At 55.1% G+C, this 22506-nt stretch overlaps 2 protein-coding genes and 1 non-coding gene across 4 annotated transcripts in view; 1 reads left to right on the top strand and 2 right to left on the bottom strand.

The window, feature by feature from the left end:
* TMEM101 (transmembrane protein 101) overlaps nt 1–22506 on the top strand; it is a 41023-nt gene continuing 18517 nt past the window's right edge. Inside the window, exons 1-4 of one of the 2 annotated variants that reach the window (XM_003996972.6) lie at nt 18–213; nt 514–694; nt 1569–1715; nt 2494–3520. In XM_003996972.6, the coding sequence (XP_003997021.1) occupies nt 77–213; nt 514–694; nt 1569–1715; nt 2494–2802 (774 nt within the window). In that variant the 5' untranslated portion in view covers nt 18–76 and the 3' untranslated portion in view covers nt 2803–3520. Of the gene's footprint in view, nt 214–513; nt 695–1568; nt 1716–2493; nt 3521–22506 lie in introns of those variants that run through there. The other variant, XM_023243624.2, reaches the window with a different exon arrangement.
* On the bottom strand, nt 4508–8852 carry NAGS (N-acetylglutamate synthase). The gene is made up of 7 exons (XM_011289272.4): nt 8377–8852; nt 7536–7810; nt 7207–7420; nt 6757–6937; nt 6041–6212; nt 5767–5949; nt 4508–5138 (listed from the first exon to the last, which is right to left on the bottom strand). Exons 1-7 carry the CDS (start codon nt 8791–8793, stop codon nt 4985–4987), a joined length of 1596 nt encoding a protein of 531 aa, XP_011287574.2. The 5' UTR covers nt 8794–8852; the 3' UTR covers nt 4508–4984.
* LOC111557913 lies at nt 9560–9692 on the bottom strand. The gene has a single exon (XR_002738322.1). It is a non-coding gene; the product is annotated as a small nucleolar RNA SNORA61 (small nucleolar RNA).

Genomic DNA, 22506 nt, shown 5'->3' with positions numbered 1-22506 from the left:
CCGGAAGCTGCATGTCGCATCCCGGCGCCGGCCTCCCCGTCGGGAGTGACGCCGCAGCGGACTGCCCTTCTCCAAGATGGCGTCGAAGATGGGTTCGCGACGGTGGATGCTGCAGCTGATCATGCAGCTGGGTTCGGTGTTGCTCACACGCTGCCCCTTCTGGGGCTGCTTCAGCCAGCTCATGCTGTACGCTGAAAGGGCCGAGGCGCGCCGGTGAGCGGGCCCACGCGGCCGCCGAACGCGGTGGGGGGCGGTACGGCCCGCCCCAGGAACGGGGGTGCGGTGAGGTGGGGAAGAAGTTGGGACCCTTGGGCAGGGGAGGGATTGGGACCTTAGACTTGTTAAGGGCTCTGGTCTGGGGCAAGGTGGGCATCGGGCGTAGTGCCGGGGTCCTGGCCGTGAGAAGGGTCTCCGGTTTGGGGGAGCTTGGAGCTTGTGGGAACTCAAGGGGTCGCAAGGCTCTTCTCCCGCTTCATCCTGTCCCCGTTGCTTCTTTTCCTCTCCGGCTCGCAGGAAGCCCGACATCCCAGTGCCCTACTTGTACTTCGACTTGGGGGCGGCCGTACTGTGCGCCAGCTTCATGTCCTTTGGAGTGAAGCGGCGTTGGTTCGCGCTGGGGGCCGCACTCCAGCTGGCCATTAGCACCTACGCCGCCTACATCGGGGGCTACGTCCACTACGGGGACTGGCTGAAGGTGAGCACCTCGGCCTAAGGGGAGATGGGGATAGGGAGCCAGAGGCCAGTGCCCCCGGGGCAGTTGGGTAATGCATGGTGCCAGCTAGGTGCACAGTGTGAAGCCTGGGAAGGCAGAACCCCCGGGCTTGTGGACATTATTACAGACTGGAAGAATGAAAGGAACTTAGGGACCACACAGGACTGCCTTTCAGAGTGTGAAAACGAGGTGGGAAGATGAGAAACATTTTCCCAGGGTCACATCACACATAGCATTACAGGTGAGACCAGAACCCAGGTCACCTAGTTCCCAGAACCCTTTAAAGCATTAGTTTAGTAATTTCAGACTATAGGGCAAAAGGGACCTTGGAGAGTAACCGGTTGCAACCATCTGATTTTTATGAAATTTAATTAATCTTCGTGCAGCATTTAAACCTTAAAACGCCAGAATGCAGCCTTGGAGATAAGCCTGGACAAAGGCACTACCCACCCTCAAGGAATGCACTGTCAATCCAGTAGAGGAGGCAGAAGTGTGAACAGGATAGTGAGACCAATGGTTTTCTTAATGGCACAGACTCTGTACTATATAGGAGAAGGAACATTGGGATTCGAGTCTGCACACCTGCGAGTAGAGATGGATGGGGCAACACTTGGCATCTGGATTCTGCCACTTTCTGTAGGACCTTGGCCAATTTTATGAACCCTGCCAGGCCTCAGTTTCCACTCTGATTAAAAGAGTTATCCTTGTCTGCTGCACCTGCCCACCACACTTGGAATTGGTGAAAGGGTTTATCAGATGGAATGGGGTGTATAGAGATGGGCAGTTCAGTGCTCTGGACAGCCGGGAGAAATGTGGTGGCTGCAGTTTCTGACTGGGTCCCCTCACCTCGGCCTAGGTCCGTATGTACTCGCGGACGGTTGCTATCATCGGCGGCTTTCTCGTGCTGGCCAGCGGCGCTGGGGAGCTGTACCGCCGGAAGCCCCGCAGCCGCTCCCTCCAGTCCACCGGCCAGGTGTTCCTGGGCATCTACCTCATCTGCGTGGTAGGTTGGGGGACTGCTGGCTGGAAGCGCTTGTCTGGGCGTGAGGTTTGAGCCCATGCCTGGCAGAGCCCAGGGACGTGGGCATGTAGTTCCCGATGGTCTGCCTCCTGGGAATTGCCTCAGTCAGCGTCTTGGCCTCGGGCTTCCAGGGCCTGAGACCTGGCTGAGAGTCCCTTCTTCCAACATCATTGCACTGGGGAGAGAAGACATTGGCTTGACCGGTCAGTCCCAAGCCCGAGAGTCAGGAGAATGAGATGGACCGGTCCTCTTGTGGATTCAGTCCCCAGAGGCCTGGGAGAGGGGGCCAAGGAGAGGTTTGGTGGGGTCCAGGCCCCAGATGGGGCTCTGCCACTCAGAGTTGATGGAGGTTGACTAGGGTAGCCAGTTATGGTACTAGTGGAGGACCTAGGGGTGGGCCAGTGTGGATGGGGACCTGGACAGGCTCCGGGTCGCTTGGCCCCATCTCAGTTACCGGGCACCATATTCCACACGCAGCGCTGTGTATTCAGAGGTGAGAGCCCCAGTCTGGCTGTGGAGACACACTTCCGTCCTCCTGAGCGGCGCCCCCCCCAGGGTGAGGAGAGACAGGCCCTAACCTCGTGAGCTCCCGAGACTTGTGAGGGAGACGCGGGTCCTACTTTTCAGAGAGCCCCAAGTCCGAGATGGGAGCCAGAAGCCCAGCTTGCAGAGGCTGACTTTCAGGTGCCATCTCAGGGGCAGTGCTCCCCAGACAAGCTCCCCCGCCCGTTGGAGAGACTTAGCAGATGTGTGTCCCTAGGCCTACTCACTGCAGCACAGCAAGGAAGACCGGCTGGCGTATCTGAACCATCTCCCGGGAGGGGAGCTGATGATCCAGCTGTTCTTTGTGCTCTACGGCGTCCTGGCGCTGGCCTTCCTGTCGGGCTACTACGTGACCCTGGCCGCCCAGATCCTGGCTGTCCTGCTACCCCCAGTCATGCTGCTCATTGACGGCAACGTTGCCTACTGGCACAACACACGGCGCGTTGAGTTCTGGAACCAGATGAAGCTCCTTGGAGAGAGCGTGGGCATCTTTGGGGCCGCTGTCATCCTGGCCACTGATGGCTGAGTTGCACGACAAGAGGCTGAGACGGGTGCAGGGAGCCACTGAGGGCCACCCTGCCTTCCTCCTTGCTGGCCCAGGTGTTTCTTTATGCTTTCTGCTCTGTTGGTTTGGTTCTTTGCTATGTGTGTATGTGTCGGTAAGACGCAGGTCTCTTCCCCAGTGCCTGGGCTCAGCCCTTGGGGGTGGGAACCCTGAGGATGATGCCTTACGGGGTTGTTTTTTCCTGTTCGTTAGGAGGAGAGCTGAGGCCGACTGCTCCCTGCGTCTGCTGTCCCAGAGAAGGGAGTAAGGCAGGGCTCGGGTGGGGGTACTGAGAGTGGGAGACAGAGGAAGAAGACTGCTCACGAACCGGAAGTGAGCAAATGTGAAAAATTCCTTTTCGAACCTGGCAAGAGCAGCTGGGCTCTACAGTGCTTTTTTGGAGACTGAGAGTGCATATATGTGTGTTGATGTGTGGTTCGGGCCGGGAGATGCTGAGGGGTGGGGCCCCACAGAAGTCACGTGAGTTCTCAGGGTATGCCGGGGCAGAATCCGCACTAGCTGTTGCCCCACCTTGAAAACAGAGCAGGCCCCAGTCTGGGGTGTGCAGGGGTAGGGCGGGCATCGGCCAACTTCCCGCCTCCTGCCTTCTGTTTCCAGCCGTATGGTTGGCCTGGTTGGGGTGAGTGCCCTCCCAAACACCAGACCACACAGTCCTCCAAAAATAAACATTTTATATAGATGTTTGGCTTTGCTTCTCCGCTCTCCCCACAGGGCACTTTGCCATTGGCTGGGATTGATCTTGGGTTTCTTGAAAGACCACATCTGGTTAAGCCCCACTTTAGTCCTCCCGTGATCTCTGCCCTGTTCTGAGAGTTCCCACAATCCTTGGCTGTCCGGTCAAGACCCTCCCTGTGGTCTGCTTTTGACCCATACCCTCGGTCCCTGTGTTGTAGGTTGTCTTGTCCTCCCCTTTTCGGTCCTCCTGCTTTCTTTTGAAGAATTCTTGGAGGGCAACGAGAGGGGGAGAGCTAATGTTAAGGTTCCCCTATGAGGGTTTGACATCTTACAGATGAGGAAATGGAAGCTCCAAGAAGCCTCCAAGAAGGCAAGCAGCTTGCCTCCAACCGCAGAGCTGGATTCTAGGTCAGGCCTGTCTGATGCCTGTCCGTGCACAGCCGTGCCCCCCCCGCCACCCCTCTCCCGAGGGAAGTCAGAGGCTGCTCTGGGGGTTTGGTTCTGTCGTGGCCCCTGCTGTGCCGTGGTGGTCTTTCCCCTACTTGTCCATGCACTTCCTGATTGAAAGTAGCCTGGCGGCCAGCCTGGGGCCTGGTGCATCGTGGGGGCCAAAAATGCGGAATGAAACCTCTGACTTTGGGCTCCAGGAGGCTGAAGTGTTCCCCTCCCACAGAAGCAGACAGCCTCCAGTGGGGCCTAGGGGAAAACATGCAAGTCTGCGCTTGGCTCAGAGCCTGGCTTGGAGAGACAGCTGCGGCTGCTGTCGGTCTGGTCTGTGGGGTGGAGGACGCTTCCTAACTCCAGAGTAAGGGAGCCCCTCGGGGGGCTGCTGACACCCAGCTGAGGGAGACGGTGGCAGCATTGATCTTGGGGGCACTCCGTCTCATTGAGCTCTCCTCTTCCCCCGGGAGTCCCCTGGTTCCCCGGCCCTCGGGATCTTGCTCTCAGAGGGTCACTGCTCATTTCTTTTCAAGTGTGTTTTACTTCACTCTCAAGACAAGTGTTTGTGTTTTAATCGAGGCCTCCTGGAAAGTTGTAAGACCCAAAAGAATTAAAATAAGTGGTGGAATATCAAGCAAATGAGGGTAATATTGTGGGCAAGGGAGCCTCAAGACAGCACAGCGGCCAGAAGACTGGCCCACCTATAAGATTAGCCCTGAGTGGAGCCCTGGAAGGCAAGCCCCCCACTCCCCCCCCCCCCCAAGATCTCTAGACTGAAAATTGAAGGCTGTCTGGTTCTAGCTTTGGAGCCAGTGGGGGGGGGGTGTCTTGGGCACACCCTTCTTCCTGTGCTTGTCCCCACTTGGGTGCCCCCCTCTGGGCAGAGTAGAGTAGGGGCTGCTTCCTCCTCTGCAGATCCTTAGCCAACAAGCCTGGTCCAGCCTGCGGCTGCCTGGGGTCACCTCCAGCAGGCATGGCTTTTGGTTCACCCTGGTTATCCCAGGGCCTGCGGGGCTGGTGGTGAGGGTCAGCTGCCTGGGTCAGAAGCCGGCTTGCAGAAGGAGTCGGGCAGCCCCTTGGCATGGTTGACCAGCTCATAAGAGTCCCGGATGTCAGCCAGGCCAAACCAGAAGAAGATCCACTGCTTGTTGGAGAAGCTGCCATCACTGTGTTTGAAGTACCTGGTTGGGGGGGGGGGTGGGGGGAGTGGGGGGGGTGGGAGGAAGGAACTTTTAGGGCAAGGCCAGTGCTCACTACTCACTGGTTATTTTGAGGACCTACGACATGCTAGACACCCTGCTATTATCTGAGCCTGAGGGCGGGGCTCTATCCCACGATCATGACCTGAGCCAAAACCAAGAGTCAGACGCTCAACCCTCAACTGACTGAGCCCCCCAGGCGCCCCCCAGGGGTGGGGTTCTTGTTCACCTCTTGGTGCCCACAGACCCCGGTGAAGGGATAGTTGCAAAAGGAAAAGGAGAGAGGAGAAAATGCTCCGCTGGAGATGCAGTGGGCCTGGGGTCAGGGCTTGGCAACTGGACCTAGAATGAAGCCTGGAGGGTCAGGATTTCTCAAGACTCCGGGAGAGTCGGGGAGTGTCTTCAGGGAATCCACTGTAGCGGGGCAGAGCGGGGTTAAGTGTGCTCTGCTCGAGGGGGAAATCTCAGGCTCCGTGTGCGGTCTGCTCCCTTGGGGAATGTCGGGCCTCACAGAATGGGGCCTTTTCCTTGGGGGAAGCCCGGCCTTCTGGGGCGTGGCTGTGGAGGGCGGGGGGCGGGGCGGCCCGGAGGCGGGAGGGGCGGGACCTACCAGGGATTGATGGGGTTGGTGACCCGGGAGCGCCAGAAAAGCGTCTGCAGGTCCCGCCGCAGGCACTCCCACAACATCTGCCCGGAGCCTTGGCCCTGGCGGCTGGAGCTCACCACAAACTTGTCTAGATAGGGGGTGCCCCCCAGTACGGGCTCCGTGGTCAGAATGGCGGCCGCGTTGTACCTGGCGCAGCGGGGGAGAGGCAGGCTGGGACCTCCCTTCGGCCCCAAGCTGCCCAGCTCTGTCCCTCGCCCTCTGGGGCTCGCAGGCTCACCCCTCAGAGACGTAGACGGAGTGCAGCCGCGGGCGCAACGAGGCCAAGTAGTCGTCCCGGAGCTTCTTGCCGAAGCTGGCGTTGACCAGGTTCACTAGGCGGCCCTGGTCCAGGCTGTCCAGGCTGCGCACTCGCAGCATCCGCTCGGCGTTCTTGAACAGGGTCCCGGACCCTGGGGGTGGGATGGAGGAGGAGGTGTTAGTTTCGCCCAAGAGCCAGGTCCCAATCCGCTCTTGCATTTGCGCGTCCTGGCGGGGGTTCCAGGTAGGACAGGGGCTCGTGGGACAGTGACCCTCTTTGGAAGACCTCCACAGTGAAATGCGTTCTGCGGACTGCATAGATACGTCGGCGATTTTCACACTGGGAGATGCTTTTCCCTGGCAGTTTGTCCCTCAACGTCCGTCCATCGCCTGTGGTCCCACTTACTTCCCCTAGACCCGCCTACCTCGCGGAAACCCGGTCTCCAGCCCCTGGTCTCCCCACCCCTCCTCCAGTTCCCGCCCCAGGTTCCTAGCCTGGTCCGTCCCACTTGGCGCCGGTGTCTATCCACCCTGCCCACCTGCTCCGCGCTCACCTCCCCCAGGTGCAGCCAGAGCGGAGAGCTTGTGGGGTGGCGGCCCCCTGCGGCTTCCTGACTGGCAGAAAGCCACCTCCCCTGCTCACTCCTGGGACCCAGCCCCCCTTCCCTCCCCCCCCCCCCCAGGCGAGGCCCTCACCCTTGTTGCTGAAGAGCTCGGTGAGTAGTGTGCTGGCGGCGGTGATGACGGCAGAGGAGTGGTGCGGCAGGCGGCTGAGCACGTCCACGATGAGCCGCATCTGCTGCCGTTCTTTGGTGCTCACCCACTCAGCGTTGGTCACCAGGTCCAGATCGGCGGGCAGGTTCACGTTACTCAGGACCTGCGTCCAGGGCCAGGGGGTGAGCCTCTGGCCGGTAGCCGGCCACGACTGTGCTCCTGCCCCACAGACCCTTCCTCACTGACCCCTTTATCCTCCCTTCCTCTCGGAGTCCTAGGCCGGGGAGGGCTCAGATTTGAGCACCACTCCACTCCCGACCCACCCGGCTGGAGAATGACTCTGGGGCCCGTCTGGGAGGCGAGCAGGGAGCACGAGACGGGTTTGGCCAGGCCCAGAATCGCGAGAATGGGGCCGGTAAAGAGGGGACACACCTTTTGACTGCTGTCGCGCAGGCCGCCTGTGGTATTGAGGAAGATTATTTTGGTGGGCTGGAGAGCCTTGGCTAGAGCCGCGGTCACCTCCAGCGAGTCGAGGAGCACCGAGCGCCGTGCGGTCGTCTCCCCAATGGGGCACAGGATGGGGATGCTGCCCGATTCCAGGCACCACTGTAGCAGGTCGGTCTCCACCGAGACGATGCCGCCATAGCTGTGGGCCAGACGTGGTGCTCAAGAAGGCTCCCACCAGGCCTGCCGGGCTGGCAGGGGCGGGCGGGCGGGGTAGCCAGGTCTAAAGATGCCGGGCCGGGAAGACCCGCACTAACCTGGCATGTGGGGCTGGCTCAGCCGCGCTCAGCACCGACCCGCCACCAAAAAAAGGCACGGCAGTGGCAGCGTTGTGCCGCAGCTCATCCACCAGCACCTTGCAGTTCTGGGCAAGCTGTGCCTTGGCCTCCCAGAAGGAGAGGCAGCCAGAGGGCGCCGTGGGAGCCGGCAGCCCGAGGACGACTAGCGGCTTCATGTCCATGCGCTGCAGGAATGCCAGGGCGAAGGCCAGACTGGTTACCGCCCGCCGGCACTTGAGGACCTCCTCGTCCACCTGAGGAGGAGTGAGCGTTCAGGAGCGGCAACATTGGCCCCGACTCCTGCCGAACCTGCTCACTCCAGCAGCAGAGGCCCCGTGGTGCCCCTTCCCTGCCCAGGAGCAGTCAGGTCCCATTTCTGGCCAACGGCGAGCACCTGCTCCGCCCTTTGCCCTGTTGGGTCTTGCCATCCTCTTATCTCACACTGGTGTTCCTCCCTCTGTGCCTCCCTGCGACCTTGGACTCTAGGACTCCTTGGGGGGAGGGGTAACCCAGGCGGCTCCCGTCCAGGTTCCCCACTTGCCACCTGAACCCCTAACTGCGCCCGCGGCGAAGGGGAGTTCTCCAGCGCATCACACTTGGCGGATCAGGGGCCTCAGGCTCCTCACCCGGGCCCGGGCGTGAGACTGCTGGAGGAGCGCGCGGCCTCACCCAGTCCGCGGGGCACTTGTCCCGGCTCCGTCGCGCCCCTTCCCGCTTCCGCTGCGCAGAGTCTGCAGTCGGTCCCGCCCTGCCTGGTGACACGTTGCCGCACAACCCCGATCCCCTCGCTGTGACACGGCCGGCGCCGGGCTCCGCTCACCTCGATGACCGCGAAGGGCCTGTCCGCGGAGTGGTAGCAGGTCTGGAACTGCGTGAGCCAGTGGCGCGCCTCCCCGGGGCTGGCCCCGCACTGGTTCAGGAAGGCCTGGATGTCCCGCTGCACCAGCGAGCGGCCGGCCGCGCGCCCGGGGGGCTCGGGGGGCAGCGGGGGCGCGGGGGGCGGTGTCCACTCAGGCTCCCCCGCGGCAGGCGAGTGGGTGTCGTCCCCGGCCGCTTCTCGCGCGGGCTGGGCGGGCGCCCAGGCGGTGCTGAGCCGGCGCCCCGGGCTGGTGCCCCTGGCCGCCCGCCGTCGCGCGCTGCCACTCAGCCTCCGGGCGCCCCCGGTGCCTCGGGGACCGCGCAGCCTTCCGCCCACAGAGGTGGCTCGCAGGGCCCAGGCCACCCGCGCCGTCGCCATGACAACGAGAACGACTGGCCCCCCACCCCCACCCCCCAACGAGCGCGCTTCTGTCCGCAGCTCCCGGCTCTGGGGGGCTCTTAACCTGCTACAAGGAGGGGCTGGACCAGCCGGGGCGGGGCGCAGACTGGGGGCGCAGAGTAGTCTCTGGGTGCCTTTGAAGAGGGTCAGGCCATGGGTCAGGGGGCGGGGCCAACAGAAACCCCCGCCCCCGCGGGGGACGGAACCCACTAGTGCGGGTCACGAGGCAGAGATAAACCGTGGTGGGGCGTCTTTAATCTGTTGCCAAGGCCGGTTCCAGGAAGGGCTCGGGGGACCCTGAGTGGCTTTGGCCGTCTGCGGGGTTCTGGATGATTAAAGGGGAGTCCGATGAGGGCAGGAGGGGAGAGCAAAGTGGCAGTTGCCGTGGGACTGAGGAAGGAGACCTGAAGGAGAGGTGGGGAAGAGTGGAAGGAGAGTGGGGGAGTGCCAGCTCTCTGCTGGAGGTCGGGTGTGCCTCTGCCCTGTCCTCTGAGTTCAAAGAAGATCAGGAATTATGGGATTACCAGGGTATGCCAAGCTCCAGACGTTGGGTACCACTTTGAGGAATTTTGTCATATCCTCAGATCACCCCTTATTTTTTTTAATTAAAAAAAACGTTTATTTTTGAGAGAGAGAGCAGGGAAGGGGCAGAGAGAGGGGGACAGAGGACCCGAAGTGCCCCCTCCCACCTAAAGTCCCAGGCTCAACGACTCAGCCAGCCCTTTTTTTTTTTTTTTTTTTTTTACCTTGTTTGAAACTAGCCCATGGGTTATATACCAGACCATAAGCACTGTGAGGCCAGCTTCAGTGTTTCTCTTCCTCCTCTTATGACCACCAAAACCAGTGTTCAGATTTGATGGGAAAGGGAACCGGAGGGTAAATCATCCTTATTAGTAATACAGTTTTTATCTATCTATCATCTATCTATCTATCTATCTATCTAAAAGTTTATTTATTTATTTTGAAAGGGGGTGTCGGAGAGAGAGAGAATCCTAAGCAGGCTCCACATTGCCAGCGTGGAGCTCTACTTGGGGCTGGAACCCCTGAACCCACGAGATCATGACCTGAGCCAAAACCAAGAGTCCAATGCTTAACTGAGCCACCCAGGCACCCTTAGTATTAAAGTTTTCAAGTTTAAAATTTATCCCTATCGAAATTGTAACTAGAAGGCCAGTATCACTTGCTCTAAACAGAAGAAAGCCTTAAGAATAAAGCCAGAATTGGGGCTCCTGGGTGGCTCAGTCGGTTGGGCGGCCAACCTCGGCTCAGGTCATGATCTCGCAGTCTGTGAGTTCGAGCCCCGCGTCGGGCTCTGTGCTGACAGCTCAGAGCCTGCAGCCTGTTTTGGATTCTGTGTCTCCCTCTCTCTGACCCTCCCCTGTTCATGCTCTGTCTCTCCCTGTCTCAAAAATAAATAAAACGTTAAAAAAAAAAAAAAGAAGAAAGCCAGAATAAAATATTATTAAATTCTAGCTGGATAGTGTTTCCTGCTCTGCTGGTAACACAGAAGGCTGGCAGGTACCCAATGTCAGAGGTCCCCTGGGCCCCTGAGAGACTTTCTCCTGGGTTGAAAAACAGCCAACACATGTAGAATGGTAGGCACTGGGCAAAGCGCTTCATATGTAGTCCTCACAATGACTCCAGGATGGGTATTATAATGCCCATTTTATAGATGAGGAAATCAAGGCACAGAAATATGTGAGGGTCAAGGTCATTCAGCTCATTAGCAGTGGAGCTGCTCTTTCAAACAAAGCAGGTCTGCTCCAGATCCAGGCTCTTAAGGGTTGAAAAGGACAGCGAAAACTTTCACAGAGTATGATTCATTGTTACTTGATATTGTATCCACCCGCTGCCCGAGAAAGCTCGGGGTACGCTATCAGTTGGACACATCCTGCATTCAGGTACACTGGGAGTCCCACTCTCTGCTGTTGTAGAGTAGGACACCGACTGTAGAGGAGCAGTGACTTGACCAAGGTCACCCAGCTGTTAGTGTCATGGCCAGAGGCTAGTCATCCTGAGTTCTCACCACTGCTCTTCCCTTTCTTCTACCCAGCTCTACGCTCCCGGTGCCGGGAGTCAGGACTCTCGGGGTGCTGCCTGAATGGGGAGTCGTGGCCTGAGCTGCTTCTCTCCTGAGTATCCCGGAGGATGCTGGGTGAGCACACCCTTCCCGGGATCTCCTGCCAACACCCTCATGCACGCACCAACACGTGTGCACGGCCAGCACATGCATGCACTGTCCCAGGCAGGAGACTCCTGGCAGAGGGGTCGGAGTTGAACTTGTGACCTCTTCCACTGACTTTTCCATTTTTCGACTTGGAAATTCCAGGTTTCATTAGACAGTGAAGCATGGAGAGTCTGTACCCCCTACTGTGGGGTCGCCTCTAGGGCCTTCTTTCTCTTCCCACTTTACTGCTGCCCACTCCCTACTTTGCTACACTTCCCAGAATCCATCAGAAGAGGTGGTCCTAGCTCCAGGGGACCTAATGGTTTTCCAAGCCCCTCATCTGAGCTCCCACCCTCCCTGGCCCCTCCCCGCACAGGATTCCTCCTTCTCTGTTTCTCCCACCTCTGCTACGCTGGCTGGGTCTCTCCGCCTCAGCCCTGGCCTCTCTTCATTCCTCCCCTCCCAAATGTACGCCCCTTACAGGCACCCCGCTCCCCGCCGCGCTGCAGCTGAGGGCTGCCTCCTGCCAACTCAGGGCCTATGTGAGGACAAGGATGAGTTTCTCCCTTCAGACTGGGGCTCCCCTGAGGGCAGGGATGATTGTCTCCCTCCTCAGACTGGGGATCACTCATTTCAGTAGCCAACAGCATCAACCCCATTGCCCCTGGGCCAGTGGGGCAGACCCTGGCTGGGGAGCTGCTTCCCACTGCTTTGGGTGTTAGCCCAGAGGGCCGTGTCCCCAGGCAGCCAATGGGCCCAGGGATACCCTGGGTAGATGATTAACTCCAGGCCCAATGACCCTGGGGCCACTGTGTCCCCACTGCCTCTCCCTGGGGTAAGGCCAGCCTCTGGTTGGAAAACTGACCCTGCTTTGTGGGGGGGATGAATGTGGGTGTATGAAGTCAACACCCCTAACTGACCCTACCGCTCTGAATAGAAGGCCTGCAGGATCACTGTCGGTCTGGGGTTCCAGCTCGAATTTTCTTTACGTTTTTTTTTTTTTAATGTTTATTTATTTTTGACAGAGAGAGAGAGAGACAGAGAGACAGAGCATGAGCAGGGGAGGGGCAGAGAGAGAGGGAGCCACAGAATCTGAAGCAGGCTCCAGGCTCCGAGCCATCAGCACAGAGCCGGACGCGGGGCTTGAACTCACAGACCGTGAGATCATGACCCAAGCCGAAGTCAGACGCTCAACCGACTGAGCCATCCAGGCGCTCCCCGCAGCTCAAATTTTCTTTGTTCCCCTTTGAAGCAGGCCCTTATTTCGTTTTTCAAGGCAAAAAATGTTGTCACCATGCCCGGAATTGGGCTCCGGTCTTCCCTCACCAGGCCCTGGGTCCTGGAGATGCTGGGGAACAGACACAACCTTCCGACCCCTCCAGATACTTCCCCTCAGCGGGGGGCCCTCAGCCTTGAGCACAACACCCAGCTGTCGTCATGGACAGCTACAGGGACACTCAGATCTGGGACATGAATGTACAGACTTTTGTACACACACACACACACACACACACACACACACACACACCATACAGAGGTAGAAACAGACACCCTTCCTGAGAGCACATCCATCCACCCACGTGCAGAGGCACAGAGCCGTACTCGTTCACGGGCCTCAATGGTGCCTGGCGCGGGAGAACTGTCCAGTAGACGTTTATGGAACGAACGAACGAATGAATGGACGAGCAGAAGGCAGAAAAAAAGAGGTGGGGGCCTGTGGAAAGGGAGACCTGGCTCTGTGGAGTCTGTGTCACGGGACTGGCCCCAGGACTGCCCAGGTGGCCCCAACGTGGCTCTCCATCTGTGAGGGGGCCGAGCCCAGTGGGAATGTACGAAGGCCTTCTGCACCAGCCGCGGTCTTGTGAGCACGCGCTCTGCGTCAGGCGGTGAGCGGGGCGCTCTGAAGATGTAGTCCCACTTTGCCCTGGCTCAGGAGGCTGGAATCTGCCACTTCCTTGGCTGCAAAGGTTTGGGCAAGGCATTTGACTTCTCTGAGCCTCCCTTTTGTCACCTGTAAAAGGGGGGGAAGAGAACAAAGCTTAGTCTCTTTACGTAGTAGTGAAGACGAAAAGTTCTCTGTGGGCATACAGTCAGCAAAATCCCCCCTGTGGGACACAAACGCCCTGGTTTCTTCAACCAGTAAATTATAAGAGTAGGAAAGGTGGAATTGGATGAAAAGATGTGTTTTTTTTCAATGAAATAATTTCTAAACCCAACGTGGGGCTTGAACTCACGACTCTGAGATGGAGGGTTGTATGCTCTACAGACTGAGCCAGCTGGGTGCCCCAAAAAGATGTTTTTTTTCCTTTTTTTTTTTTAAATTTTTTTCAAGGTTTTTTATTTATTTTTGGGACAGAGAGAGACAGAGCATGAACGGGGGAGGGGCAGAGAGAGAGGGAGACACAGAATCGGAAACAGGCTCCAGGCTCTGAGCCATCAGCCCAGAGCCTGACGCGGGGCTCCAACTCACGGACCGCGAGATCGTGACCTGGCTGAAGTCGGACGCTTAACCGACTGCGCCACCCAGGCGCCCCCAAAAAGATGTTTTTGAAAGTCTTCGGGCACCCGGGTTGCTCAGTTGGATAAGCATCTGACTCTTGATTTGGGCTCAGGTCATGCATGATCTCATGGTGTGTGGGTCTGAGCCCCGCATCAGGCTCTGCATTGACAGTGCAGGGCCTGCTTGGGATTCTCTCTTTCTCCCTCTCTCTCTGCCCCTCCCCTGCTCATGCACATCGGCTCTCTCTCTCTCTCTCAAAATAAATAACTTAAAAAAAAAGTCTCTTTTAATCCATGTTTGGATTCTGACTGAAACAAGCCGTAAAAAAATTCGACAATTGGAAACATTTTTTGCACATAGGATATTTGAGCTATTAATTTTTAGGTGTGCTATGATTGTGTGTTATGTTTTTTTTTAAACTACTCCAAGGATTTTAGCGTGCATACTGAATATTTATAGATGAAATGGTAACATGTCTCGCATTTGCTTGAAAATACCCTTGGAGGGGAGAAGGCAGGGTAGGGGAACAGGTGCAACGGGGCTGGCTATGAGTCAGAAGTTGATATCTGTTGAAACTGGACAGCGGGCACAGGGGATTCATTATACTATCTCTCGACTCCTATGTATGATGAGACGGACGAAAAAAAAGTTCGGTGAATTCCCATATGCGCAAGTTACCAGCCTGACGCGTAAACACTCAGTAAAAGCTAGTTTGCTTCTTCCATGAGTAGTTTGCCTTCAAGGCACAAATGTGTGAAATGGTAAATACTCCACAAATACATAATTTATGAGTGTTTCAATTCCAAGTGTGCCGTGAGCCTCTTGTCCAGCAGGGGACGCCCTATTCTCTGCCTCTCTTTCTGGCTGCGGCTCTGGGGGGTTGCTAAAAGGAGGAAACCATCAGCAGTGTGAGGGAGTTATTGCAGACCTGCAGATCCGTTAGCGTCGAGACCTCTGAGGTGACAGAACACACACACACACACACACACGCACGCACGCACACACACACACAAAGCAGGGGCGGGGGGAGAATTTGTCCATACCCTATGATAACCCTATGATAGGAAGTCTTCCTACAATTTAGCATCTCTGGGGGTTGGGGGTATTTAGAAAAGGCTACTGTCTTGAAGGTAATAATGGCAAACCCTTCCTCAGGTGCTATTCTAAGCCCATGATACATATTCACGTAATTTAATTCCCACACTAACACCATGAAGTAGGTGTTACATTATTACAGAGATCCTAGGAGTGGATTTTAGACAAGTGGAGGTCAAGTGCTTTCAGGGCACAAGTGGAGCTTCCTAGCAGACGAGTGGAAAAGGATCTTGGAGCTCAGGAGAGAGGTCAGGGCTGGCGAGGCCCTGGAGCAGGTGATGAATGAAGCCCTGAGTGTGGCCAGGAGCTGCCAGAGAAGGGCTGTAGAAAGGGGAGAACACATGGAGAGGTAGACGGGGGCCCGCCAGAAATCACCCAGAATCCACAGGGGGAGATGTTTCAAGAAGGAAGGGGCACAGATGCTTCAAATCCTGAGAAAAGGCTATTGGCTTCACTCACGCGTGACTTTTCCATTTCAGTGGCATGGGGAGGGGACATAGGGTGGGAAAGCCAGGGAACAAGTGGTTGGAGAGGGGCCTAGGCTGAGCCCATAGGAAATCCTGGGGGAATTGTGGCTGGAGAAAGAAACAGAACCTCGTTATTCAAAGTATGGTTCACGGCATCACCTGGGAGCTGGTTGGAAATGAGGAATCTGGGGCCCTCTCTAGGCTTACTGAATTAGCATCTGCATTTTAATGAGGTCCCCAGGGGATTCTATGGGCATTAAAATCCGAAAAGTATTGGAGCAGAGATGTGGGCTGGCCCCTAGAGGTCAAGAGAGGTGGCATTCAATATGGGGATGTCCCTGGTGAGTTTGAGGCCAAGGAAGAGGTGAAGATGCTGGGGAGGAGCTGGACTCAGGGGTGACGTGGTTACGGCTTTGTGGGGGTTGGGTGTTGTGTGGGGCTCGTGGGTGAGGCAGTAGTCCTGGGTGGTACTTTCTGGCCCGCGGATGAGAGCTCTGGAGGGATACCCATGTGTGTGTCCCCCAGAGGAAAGAGGAATGTGTAGAGGCGCTCGTGTGTGTGTGTGTGTGTGTGTGTGTGTGTTTGAGGGTTTAGCGTGTGTGAAGGGTGAGGTGTGGGGCAGAGTTCATGTGTGACTTTTGTATATTTTTGTGTTTTTATATGCCAGAAGTCAGCAAATGGACGTTTCATATGGCTCATCTTAATATACGCGTGTCCCAAAGTGAAGTTAACGTGTAGGCAGCGATTGTGGGGTATCAGGGCTTAGGAAACTGTCCTGGAGTTGAACAGCCAGCCTCCTGGACTCAGGGAACTCTGGGCGGTACCCCACCTGCCCTCAGTGGATAAGGACGCGGGTTCCGTCGTGCGCCCGCAGATTGTAATTACACACTCTTGCCACGAGAGGGCAGTGTCGGCCCGGCCTGGAGGCACGAGGTGCGCTCCTTCTGAAGTTACAGAGATCCGCTCTGCTCGAGGGGGCGAGTGAAAACCCGCCCTGGGCAGCGGGTTGGGGGGGGGGTGTTGACTTTTGGTTCCCTGGTGCCCAGGCTTGCCGCCCCTCCCTCCGGGTTCTGGCTGCCCCCATCCCAGCCAACACCCTTCCAGAGCCACCCCATCTTCACGCGTCGCTCTCGCATCGCATCCAAACCCCAACCCTCCTGCTTGAAGACCACCAGCCCGGGGTGGGCACTTGCCCGGGAGGGCAAGGGAGGTGGGGAGGGTAGGGGAGGGTAGGGGAGGTGGGGAGGGTAGGGGAGGGTGGGCGATCGAGGGTGCAGCCAAAGGGAGAGTCAGGGGTAAAGGCATTGAGAGGAGTAGGAGGTTTTACTGGGAGCAAAGGTGGGAAGAAGGGGCTCAGCCGTCCTCAGTCGGGACACATGAAGGGCTCTCCCGGTATGGACCGGGCAGGGTGCTGGGCGAGTGAATCCGGGGGCAGGGCTCGGGCCCCCTTGCCTTCATCTGGGGTCAGACCCCATGCGTTGGAGTCCCAGCCTCACAGAGTGGCCTCGGGCTTGCTTAGAGCAAGACGGTCCCTCCCACTGCAGGGGTCTTTTGTTTCCTGTTCTCTGTGGGGAGAAAGCTGGCTTCCCTTGCATTCACCGGTGACTCGCTGGTCTTTGCCTGTCGGACTGAGAAACCCCAGGGAAAGTACCAGTGTTCCCGAGCCTGTTAGCGTGGCAGGGCCAGGCCAGGGCACGGAAGGGAAAAGCCCAGGGAAGGGAGGCCAGTGGTGTGGGTGCGGCTTGAGGAGACCAGGGCTTGGAGGAGCAGAGTGGCCCGACCTCAGTTGGGCTCCTGCAAGTTCAGGGGTGGGGCGGAGATGGGGGACCCCAGGCAGAGACCAGAGGCCTGAGGGTGGGGCTGGAAGAGGAGCTGGTGGTTACGTGTTTAGGGTATACTTAAGAGCAAACAAACAAACAAACAAACAAACAAACCAAACACTTCTTTTTTTTCATCATAAAAGTAATTTAGGGGGCGCCTGGGTAGCTCAGTCGGTTAAGCAGCCTACTTTGGCTCAGGTCATGATCTCTCGGTTTGTGGGTTTGAGCCTCGTGTCAGGCCCTGTGCTGAGAGCTCAGAACCTGGAGCCTGCTCCCCCGTCGGTGAGTTCCAGCCCCACATGGGGCTCTCTGCTGTCCACACGTGGAAACTTCCGCCTTGGAACCTCTGTCTCCCTCTCTCTGCCCCTCCCCTGCGCGCTCCCTCTCTCTCAAAAATAAACATTAAAAGCATCTTTGTAAGTAATCTAGGAAAATTACTGAAAACTGGATAAATAAAACCTCCCTAGTCTACTAATATAGCTGCTGTTTGCCTTTGGTCTATTTCTTTTCAAGCTCTTCTACATTAAACAAACAAATATGGCTGTGTTATTGTGCACCTATAATTATTTTCCTCATCTTCACTTAGGATGGCAGAAACAAGGGCACCTGGGTGGCTCAGTCGGTTAAGCGTGGGTCTTCCGCTCAGGTCGTGATCTCATGATTCATAAGTTCGAGCCCCGCATCGGGCCCTGTGCTGACAGCTCAGAGCCTGGAGCCTGCTTCGGATTCTGTGTCTCCCTCTCTCTCTGCCCCTCCCCCGCTTGTGCTCTGTCTCTCTCAAAAATAAATAAAACATTAAAAAAAAAAAAAGGATATCAGACACATTTTTCTTTTTTTAATTTTTTTAACGTTTATTTATTTTTGAGACAGAGAGAGACAGAGCATGAACGGGGGAGGGTCAGAGAGAGAGGGAGACACAGAATCCGAAACAGGCTCCAGGCTCTGAGCGGTCAGCCCAGAGCCCGACGCGGGGCTCAAACTCACGGACGGCGAGATCATGACCTGAGCCGAAGTCAGACGCTCAACCGACTGTGCCACCCAGGCGCCCCCAGACACATTTTTCATAGTAGGTCCTGTATTAGTTTCTGAGGCTTGCCCTCACAAAGAACCACAGCCCGGGTGACTTGAAATAGCAGAAATGCATGGTCTCACAGGTGGGGAGACTGGAAGTCCTGGAGGGAGGCGTCCACAGGGCCACCTCACAACCGCAAGATCAAGAGTTGCATGCTCTGCTGTATATTTGTACATACACTTACTAGCCTTATTTTTTTTTTTTCCGGGCCGAGAGCTTATTTTGCAAGTAACATTTTGTATCCTGCTTTTCCCACTTAGAATCCAAGACAGCCTCTCATCTCATATAATTCATAATCATCTTTTGGGCGACTGCGTGATGTTGACACTATAGGAATCTATTAAAATTTAATATTGAACGTGCTGTTGTTAGATATTTACGATGCTTCCAAGTTTTCCCTGTGATAAATAAACTGAGGTACACATTTTTGTGCTTCTATTGCTGAAAGAAGTCTCTTTCAGTAAGTGGCCAGAAACTGAATTCCTAGGTTAAAGTGTGTAAATACTTTTTCTTTTTTTTAAATGTGTCTTCATTTTTTAGAGAGAGTGAGCCGAGGAGGGGCCGAAAGAGAGGGGGACAGAGGATCCAAAGCGGGCTCTGGGCTGATAGCAGTGAGCCCCATGTGGGGCTCAAACTCACGAACCGTGAGAACATGACCTGAGCTGAAGTCGGACGCTCAACCGACTGAACCACCCAGGCGCCCCCATGTACTTTGAATGCTCTTGAATTTTTGGAAGTTGCTTTTCAAAAGGGTCATACCAATGCCCGCTCATTGTGCGTGAGCATGAATGAGCAAGAGTCAGACACCCAACCGACTGAGCCACCCAGGTGCCCCAATTTTATTTATTTTTAAGTCTTGAAATCTTACCAGGTAAAACACGGTATTCTGTTTTGTCTTTTTGGGTTACCAGGGATGCCATTTGTTCAATGTTACCTTTCCTCTTTCAGAGTTGTCTGTTCATATCCATTTATCTTTTGGGGACCCTAATGTTTTACTTCGAGATCTGTATAGTCACTTAACATATAAAGCATTAGCCTTTTCTGGGGCGCCTGGGTGGCTCAGTTGGTTAAATGTCTGAGTCCTGATTCTGCCTCAGGTCATGATCTCACGGTCGTGGGATCGAGCCCTGAGTCGGGCTCCGCACAGAGCGTGGAGCCTGCTTGGGATTCTCTCTCTCTCCCTCTCTCTCTCTCTCTGCCCCTCCCTTGCTCATGCTCTCTCTCAAAAATAAATAAATAAACTTAAAAAAAGATATCAACTCCTCATATCTGCCATATGGATTTTTTTTTTTTTTAGTATGTTGGCTCTTTCATTTATTTTTTTTTTCCAACGTTTTTATTTATTTTTGGGACAGAGAGAGACAGAGCATGAACGGGGGAGGGGCAGAGAGAGAGGGAGACACAGAATCCGAAACAGGCTCCAGGCTCTGAGCCATCAGCCCAGAGCCGACGCGGGGCTCGAACTCATGGACCGCGAGATCGTGACCTGGCTGAAGTCGGACGCTTAACCGACTGTGCCACCCAGGCACCCCTGGCTCTTTCATTTAAAAACGACTGGTTAGGCAACGTGGATGGAACTGGAGAGAGTTATGCTAAGTGAAATAAGTCATACAGAGAAAGACGGATACCATATGTTTTCATTCTTATGTAGATCCTGAGAAACTTACCAGAAGACCATGGCGGAGGGGGGGAAAAAAAAAGAGGTTAGAGAGGGAGGGAGCCAAAACATAAGAGACTCTTAAAAACTCAGAACAAACTGAGGGTTGATGGGGGGTGGGAGGGATGGGAGGGTGGGTGATGGGTATCGAGGAGGGCACCTGTTGGGAAGAGCACTGGGTGTTGTATGGAAACCAATTTGACAATAAATTTCATATTTGAAAATAAATAAAAATAAAAACGACTGGCTGGGAAATGCACATCAAAATGACAGCAAGGCGCCACCTCACACACATTAAGATGGCTACTGACAAAAACACCAGAAAATAACAAGTGTCGGTGAGGATGCGGAAATTGGAATCCCTGTGCACGGTTGGCGGGAATGTGAAGCGGTGTAGCTGCTATGGAAACAGGCCGGTGTTTCCTCCAAAAATTAAGGTGGTAACTTTTGCATTATGTGTATTTTTCTGATGTCTGTTATGTGTCTTTTGTTACATAAAAAAAAAAAAAAAAACCTAGGGAAGGAGAAAATGTAACAGATATTCAGTAAAAAACTTAGTTCTACTCTGTAAAGTATTTCTGTGTGCTGGGCATGGAGATTATAAAATCAATAAGATGTCCAGGTGCCCACGGACCACGAGGATCGAAATAGAAACCAACACTCACAACACAGTTTCCTCTGTGCTTTGATAGAACATGGAGCAGCCGGGGGGGCCGGGAACATTCAGGGGCAACAGCCAATCCACACTGGGTAAGGTGAAGGGTGGGGGCGAGGTGAGGGAAAGTTCCCTGCCGGCTGGATCTAGGACGGGTGAGAAGTGAGCTTGCCAAAGAGACGCGGTTCGTGCGTAATTTCAGTTACGTGTTTATGACACACACACGCGTTTAACGCTTCTGTGGGCAAGGTTGGTGACCTTTCTCTGTGATTTCGTCCCGTGCTTTCTTTATACTCACAAAGATCTCTTCCCTCGAGAGGTCTGGTTGTTCTTTCTTCCCGATTTTCTATGGTTCAGTTTACTTTTACGTGGAACTCTTGAGTCTGCCTGGAAATTACTTCAGTAATGGGCAGGGGGTGGGGGGATTGGGGACCCCAGCGGGAGGGTGGAGAGACCGAAAGGGGATGTTGGGTGGCTGCAGGGAATACTGTCTTCATTCTGCTGTCCTCTTTCCTGACATGGTGGCTCAGGCTCCCACACCGAGGACCGTCTCTTTTCCCTCTGGTTGTTTGAGGTGATAGGTAGGGTGGGTATGTAGCCGAAGCCCTGGGTGATTGGAGGTGATAATCCAGTAAGACCACGGGTTGGCCTTGAAGTACCAAGGATGTAGGGAAGACGGCTGGAGGACTTCTGATGTAGGGATTGAACAGGATGGGCTGGAAGTGAACGTGGCATCTCTCTCTCTGCCCATCCCTGCTACTCAAGCTATCACTCCATCTCAGCTCCCACTTTTCCCCCCTCCCTATAAATACAGTTGACCCCTGGGATATGTGGGTGGCTCAGTTGCTTCCGGGTCTGACTCTTGGTTTCAGCTCAGGTCACGATCTCATGGTTTGTGAGTTGGAGCCCTGAGTCGGGATCTGTGCTGACAACGTGAAGCCTGCTGGGGATTCTCTCCCTCCCTCTCTCTCTCTGCCCACCCCCCACTTGCACTGTCTCTGTCTCTCTCAAAATAAACTTAAAAAAATGTTTTAAAAAGTCACTTAAAAAAATACAGTTGACTCTGGAACGACGCGGGTGTTAGGGATGTCAACCCCCTGCACAGTCAAAAATCTATGTATGATTTTTGACTCCCCCAAAACTTAACTACTAATAGCCCACTGTTGACCGGAAGCCTTATGGATAACATAAACAGTCGATTACACATATTTTGTGTGTTATAATCACACTATATTATGTTCTTGCAATAAAGTATGCTGGAGAAAAGAAAATGTTATTGGGACGCCAGAGTGGCTCAGTTGGTTAAACATCTGAGACCTGATTCTGCCTCAGGTTATGATCTCACTGTTCATGGGATCGAGCCCCGCAAGGGGCTCTGCACGGACAACAGAGCCTGCTTGGGATTCCCTCTCTCCTCTCTCTGCCCTTCCCTCACTCATTCTCTTTCTCCCTCTCTCTCTCTCTCTCTCAAAATAAAGCAACTTTAAAAAATGAAAAAAAATATTAAAAAAAGAAAATCATAAAGAAGAGATGTAAATACATAAAGAAGAAAAATTCTTAAAAAAAGAAAATCATAAAGAAGAAATGTAAAATACATTTACAATGCTGTACTGTATTTATTGAAAAGGCCCGCAAGTAAGTGGATCGTATAGTTCAAACCCATGTCGTTCAAGAGTCAAGAGTAGTTTTATTTATCTGCTTGTTCCCTTGTTTTGGGCTTTGTTCTGGCTGGACCATAAGTTCCTAGAAGGCACGCATCTTGTCTGCCTTGCTCCCTGTCGTGTTCCCGGTGCCTGGGGCAGGGACTGGCACAGAATAGGTGCTCCTGGAATGTGGGGTGAATGAATAAGAGGAAAGAATGATCTCTCTGTGCTGCCCCCCGTGGGTGTGGGTGTGCAGAAAACCAGGAGGAGCTGCCATTCTGAGCTGTCTGCTCCAATGCCTCTGGGCAGATTGCTGGATGAGGGACTGAGGATCTGGACCCCCGCCCCCAGTCTGGGGCAGACCCCTTGTGGTCTGGTTTTAGGGCCTGCATTCCATGGGCGGGGGCAGGGAGGCTGAAGGCCGGAAGGAGCCTCCCACCCCCAGATGCCCTGTGTAGCTGAAGCTGGGACTAGGTCGGAGATGGGGCAGAGGCTGAGCCGCTGTCTGGGTCCAAAGGGACAGGGCTGGGGGAGGCAGGGCTGAATCATGGAGGCGGCTGTTCCTGATGAAGTTTCCTGTCTCAGGGGCTCAGAGACATTCATTACAGCCAGGAGG

Source organism: Felis catus, chromosome E1 (genome assembly GCF_018350175.1).
Source record: "Felis catus isolate Fca126 chromosome E1, F.catus_Fca126_mat1.0, whole genome shotgun sequence".
In the NCBI taxonomy this organism is placed as follows: domain Eukaryota; kingdom Metazoa; phylum Chordata; class Mammalia; order Carnivora; family Felidae; genus Felis; species Felis catus.
The sequence above is the reverse complement of the archived record's forward strand: the minus strand, read 5'-3'. Positions and strand labels throughout refer to the sequence as shown.

What these genes read in the sequence shown, in the direction of transcription:
- NAGS (XM_011289272.4), bottom strand. Translation starts at nt 8,793, where the DNA reads ATGGCGACGGCGCGGGTGGCCTGGGCCCTGCGAGCCACCTCTGTGGGC. An exon ending in GGCCCTTCGCGGTCATCGAG is followed by an intron (nt 7,811 to 8,376) that starts GTGAGCGGAGCC and finishes ACTCCTCCTCAG; the next exon opens with GTGGACGAGGAGGTCCTCAA. An exon ending in CGAGCTCTTCAGCAACAAGG is followed by an intron (nt 6,213 to 6,756) that starts GTGAGGGCCTCG and finishes TCCCACCCCCAG; the next exon opens with GGTCCGGGACCCTGTTCAAG.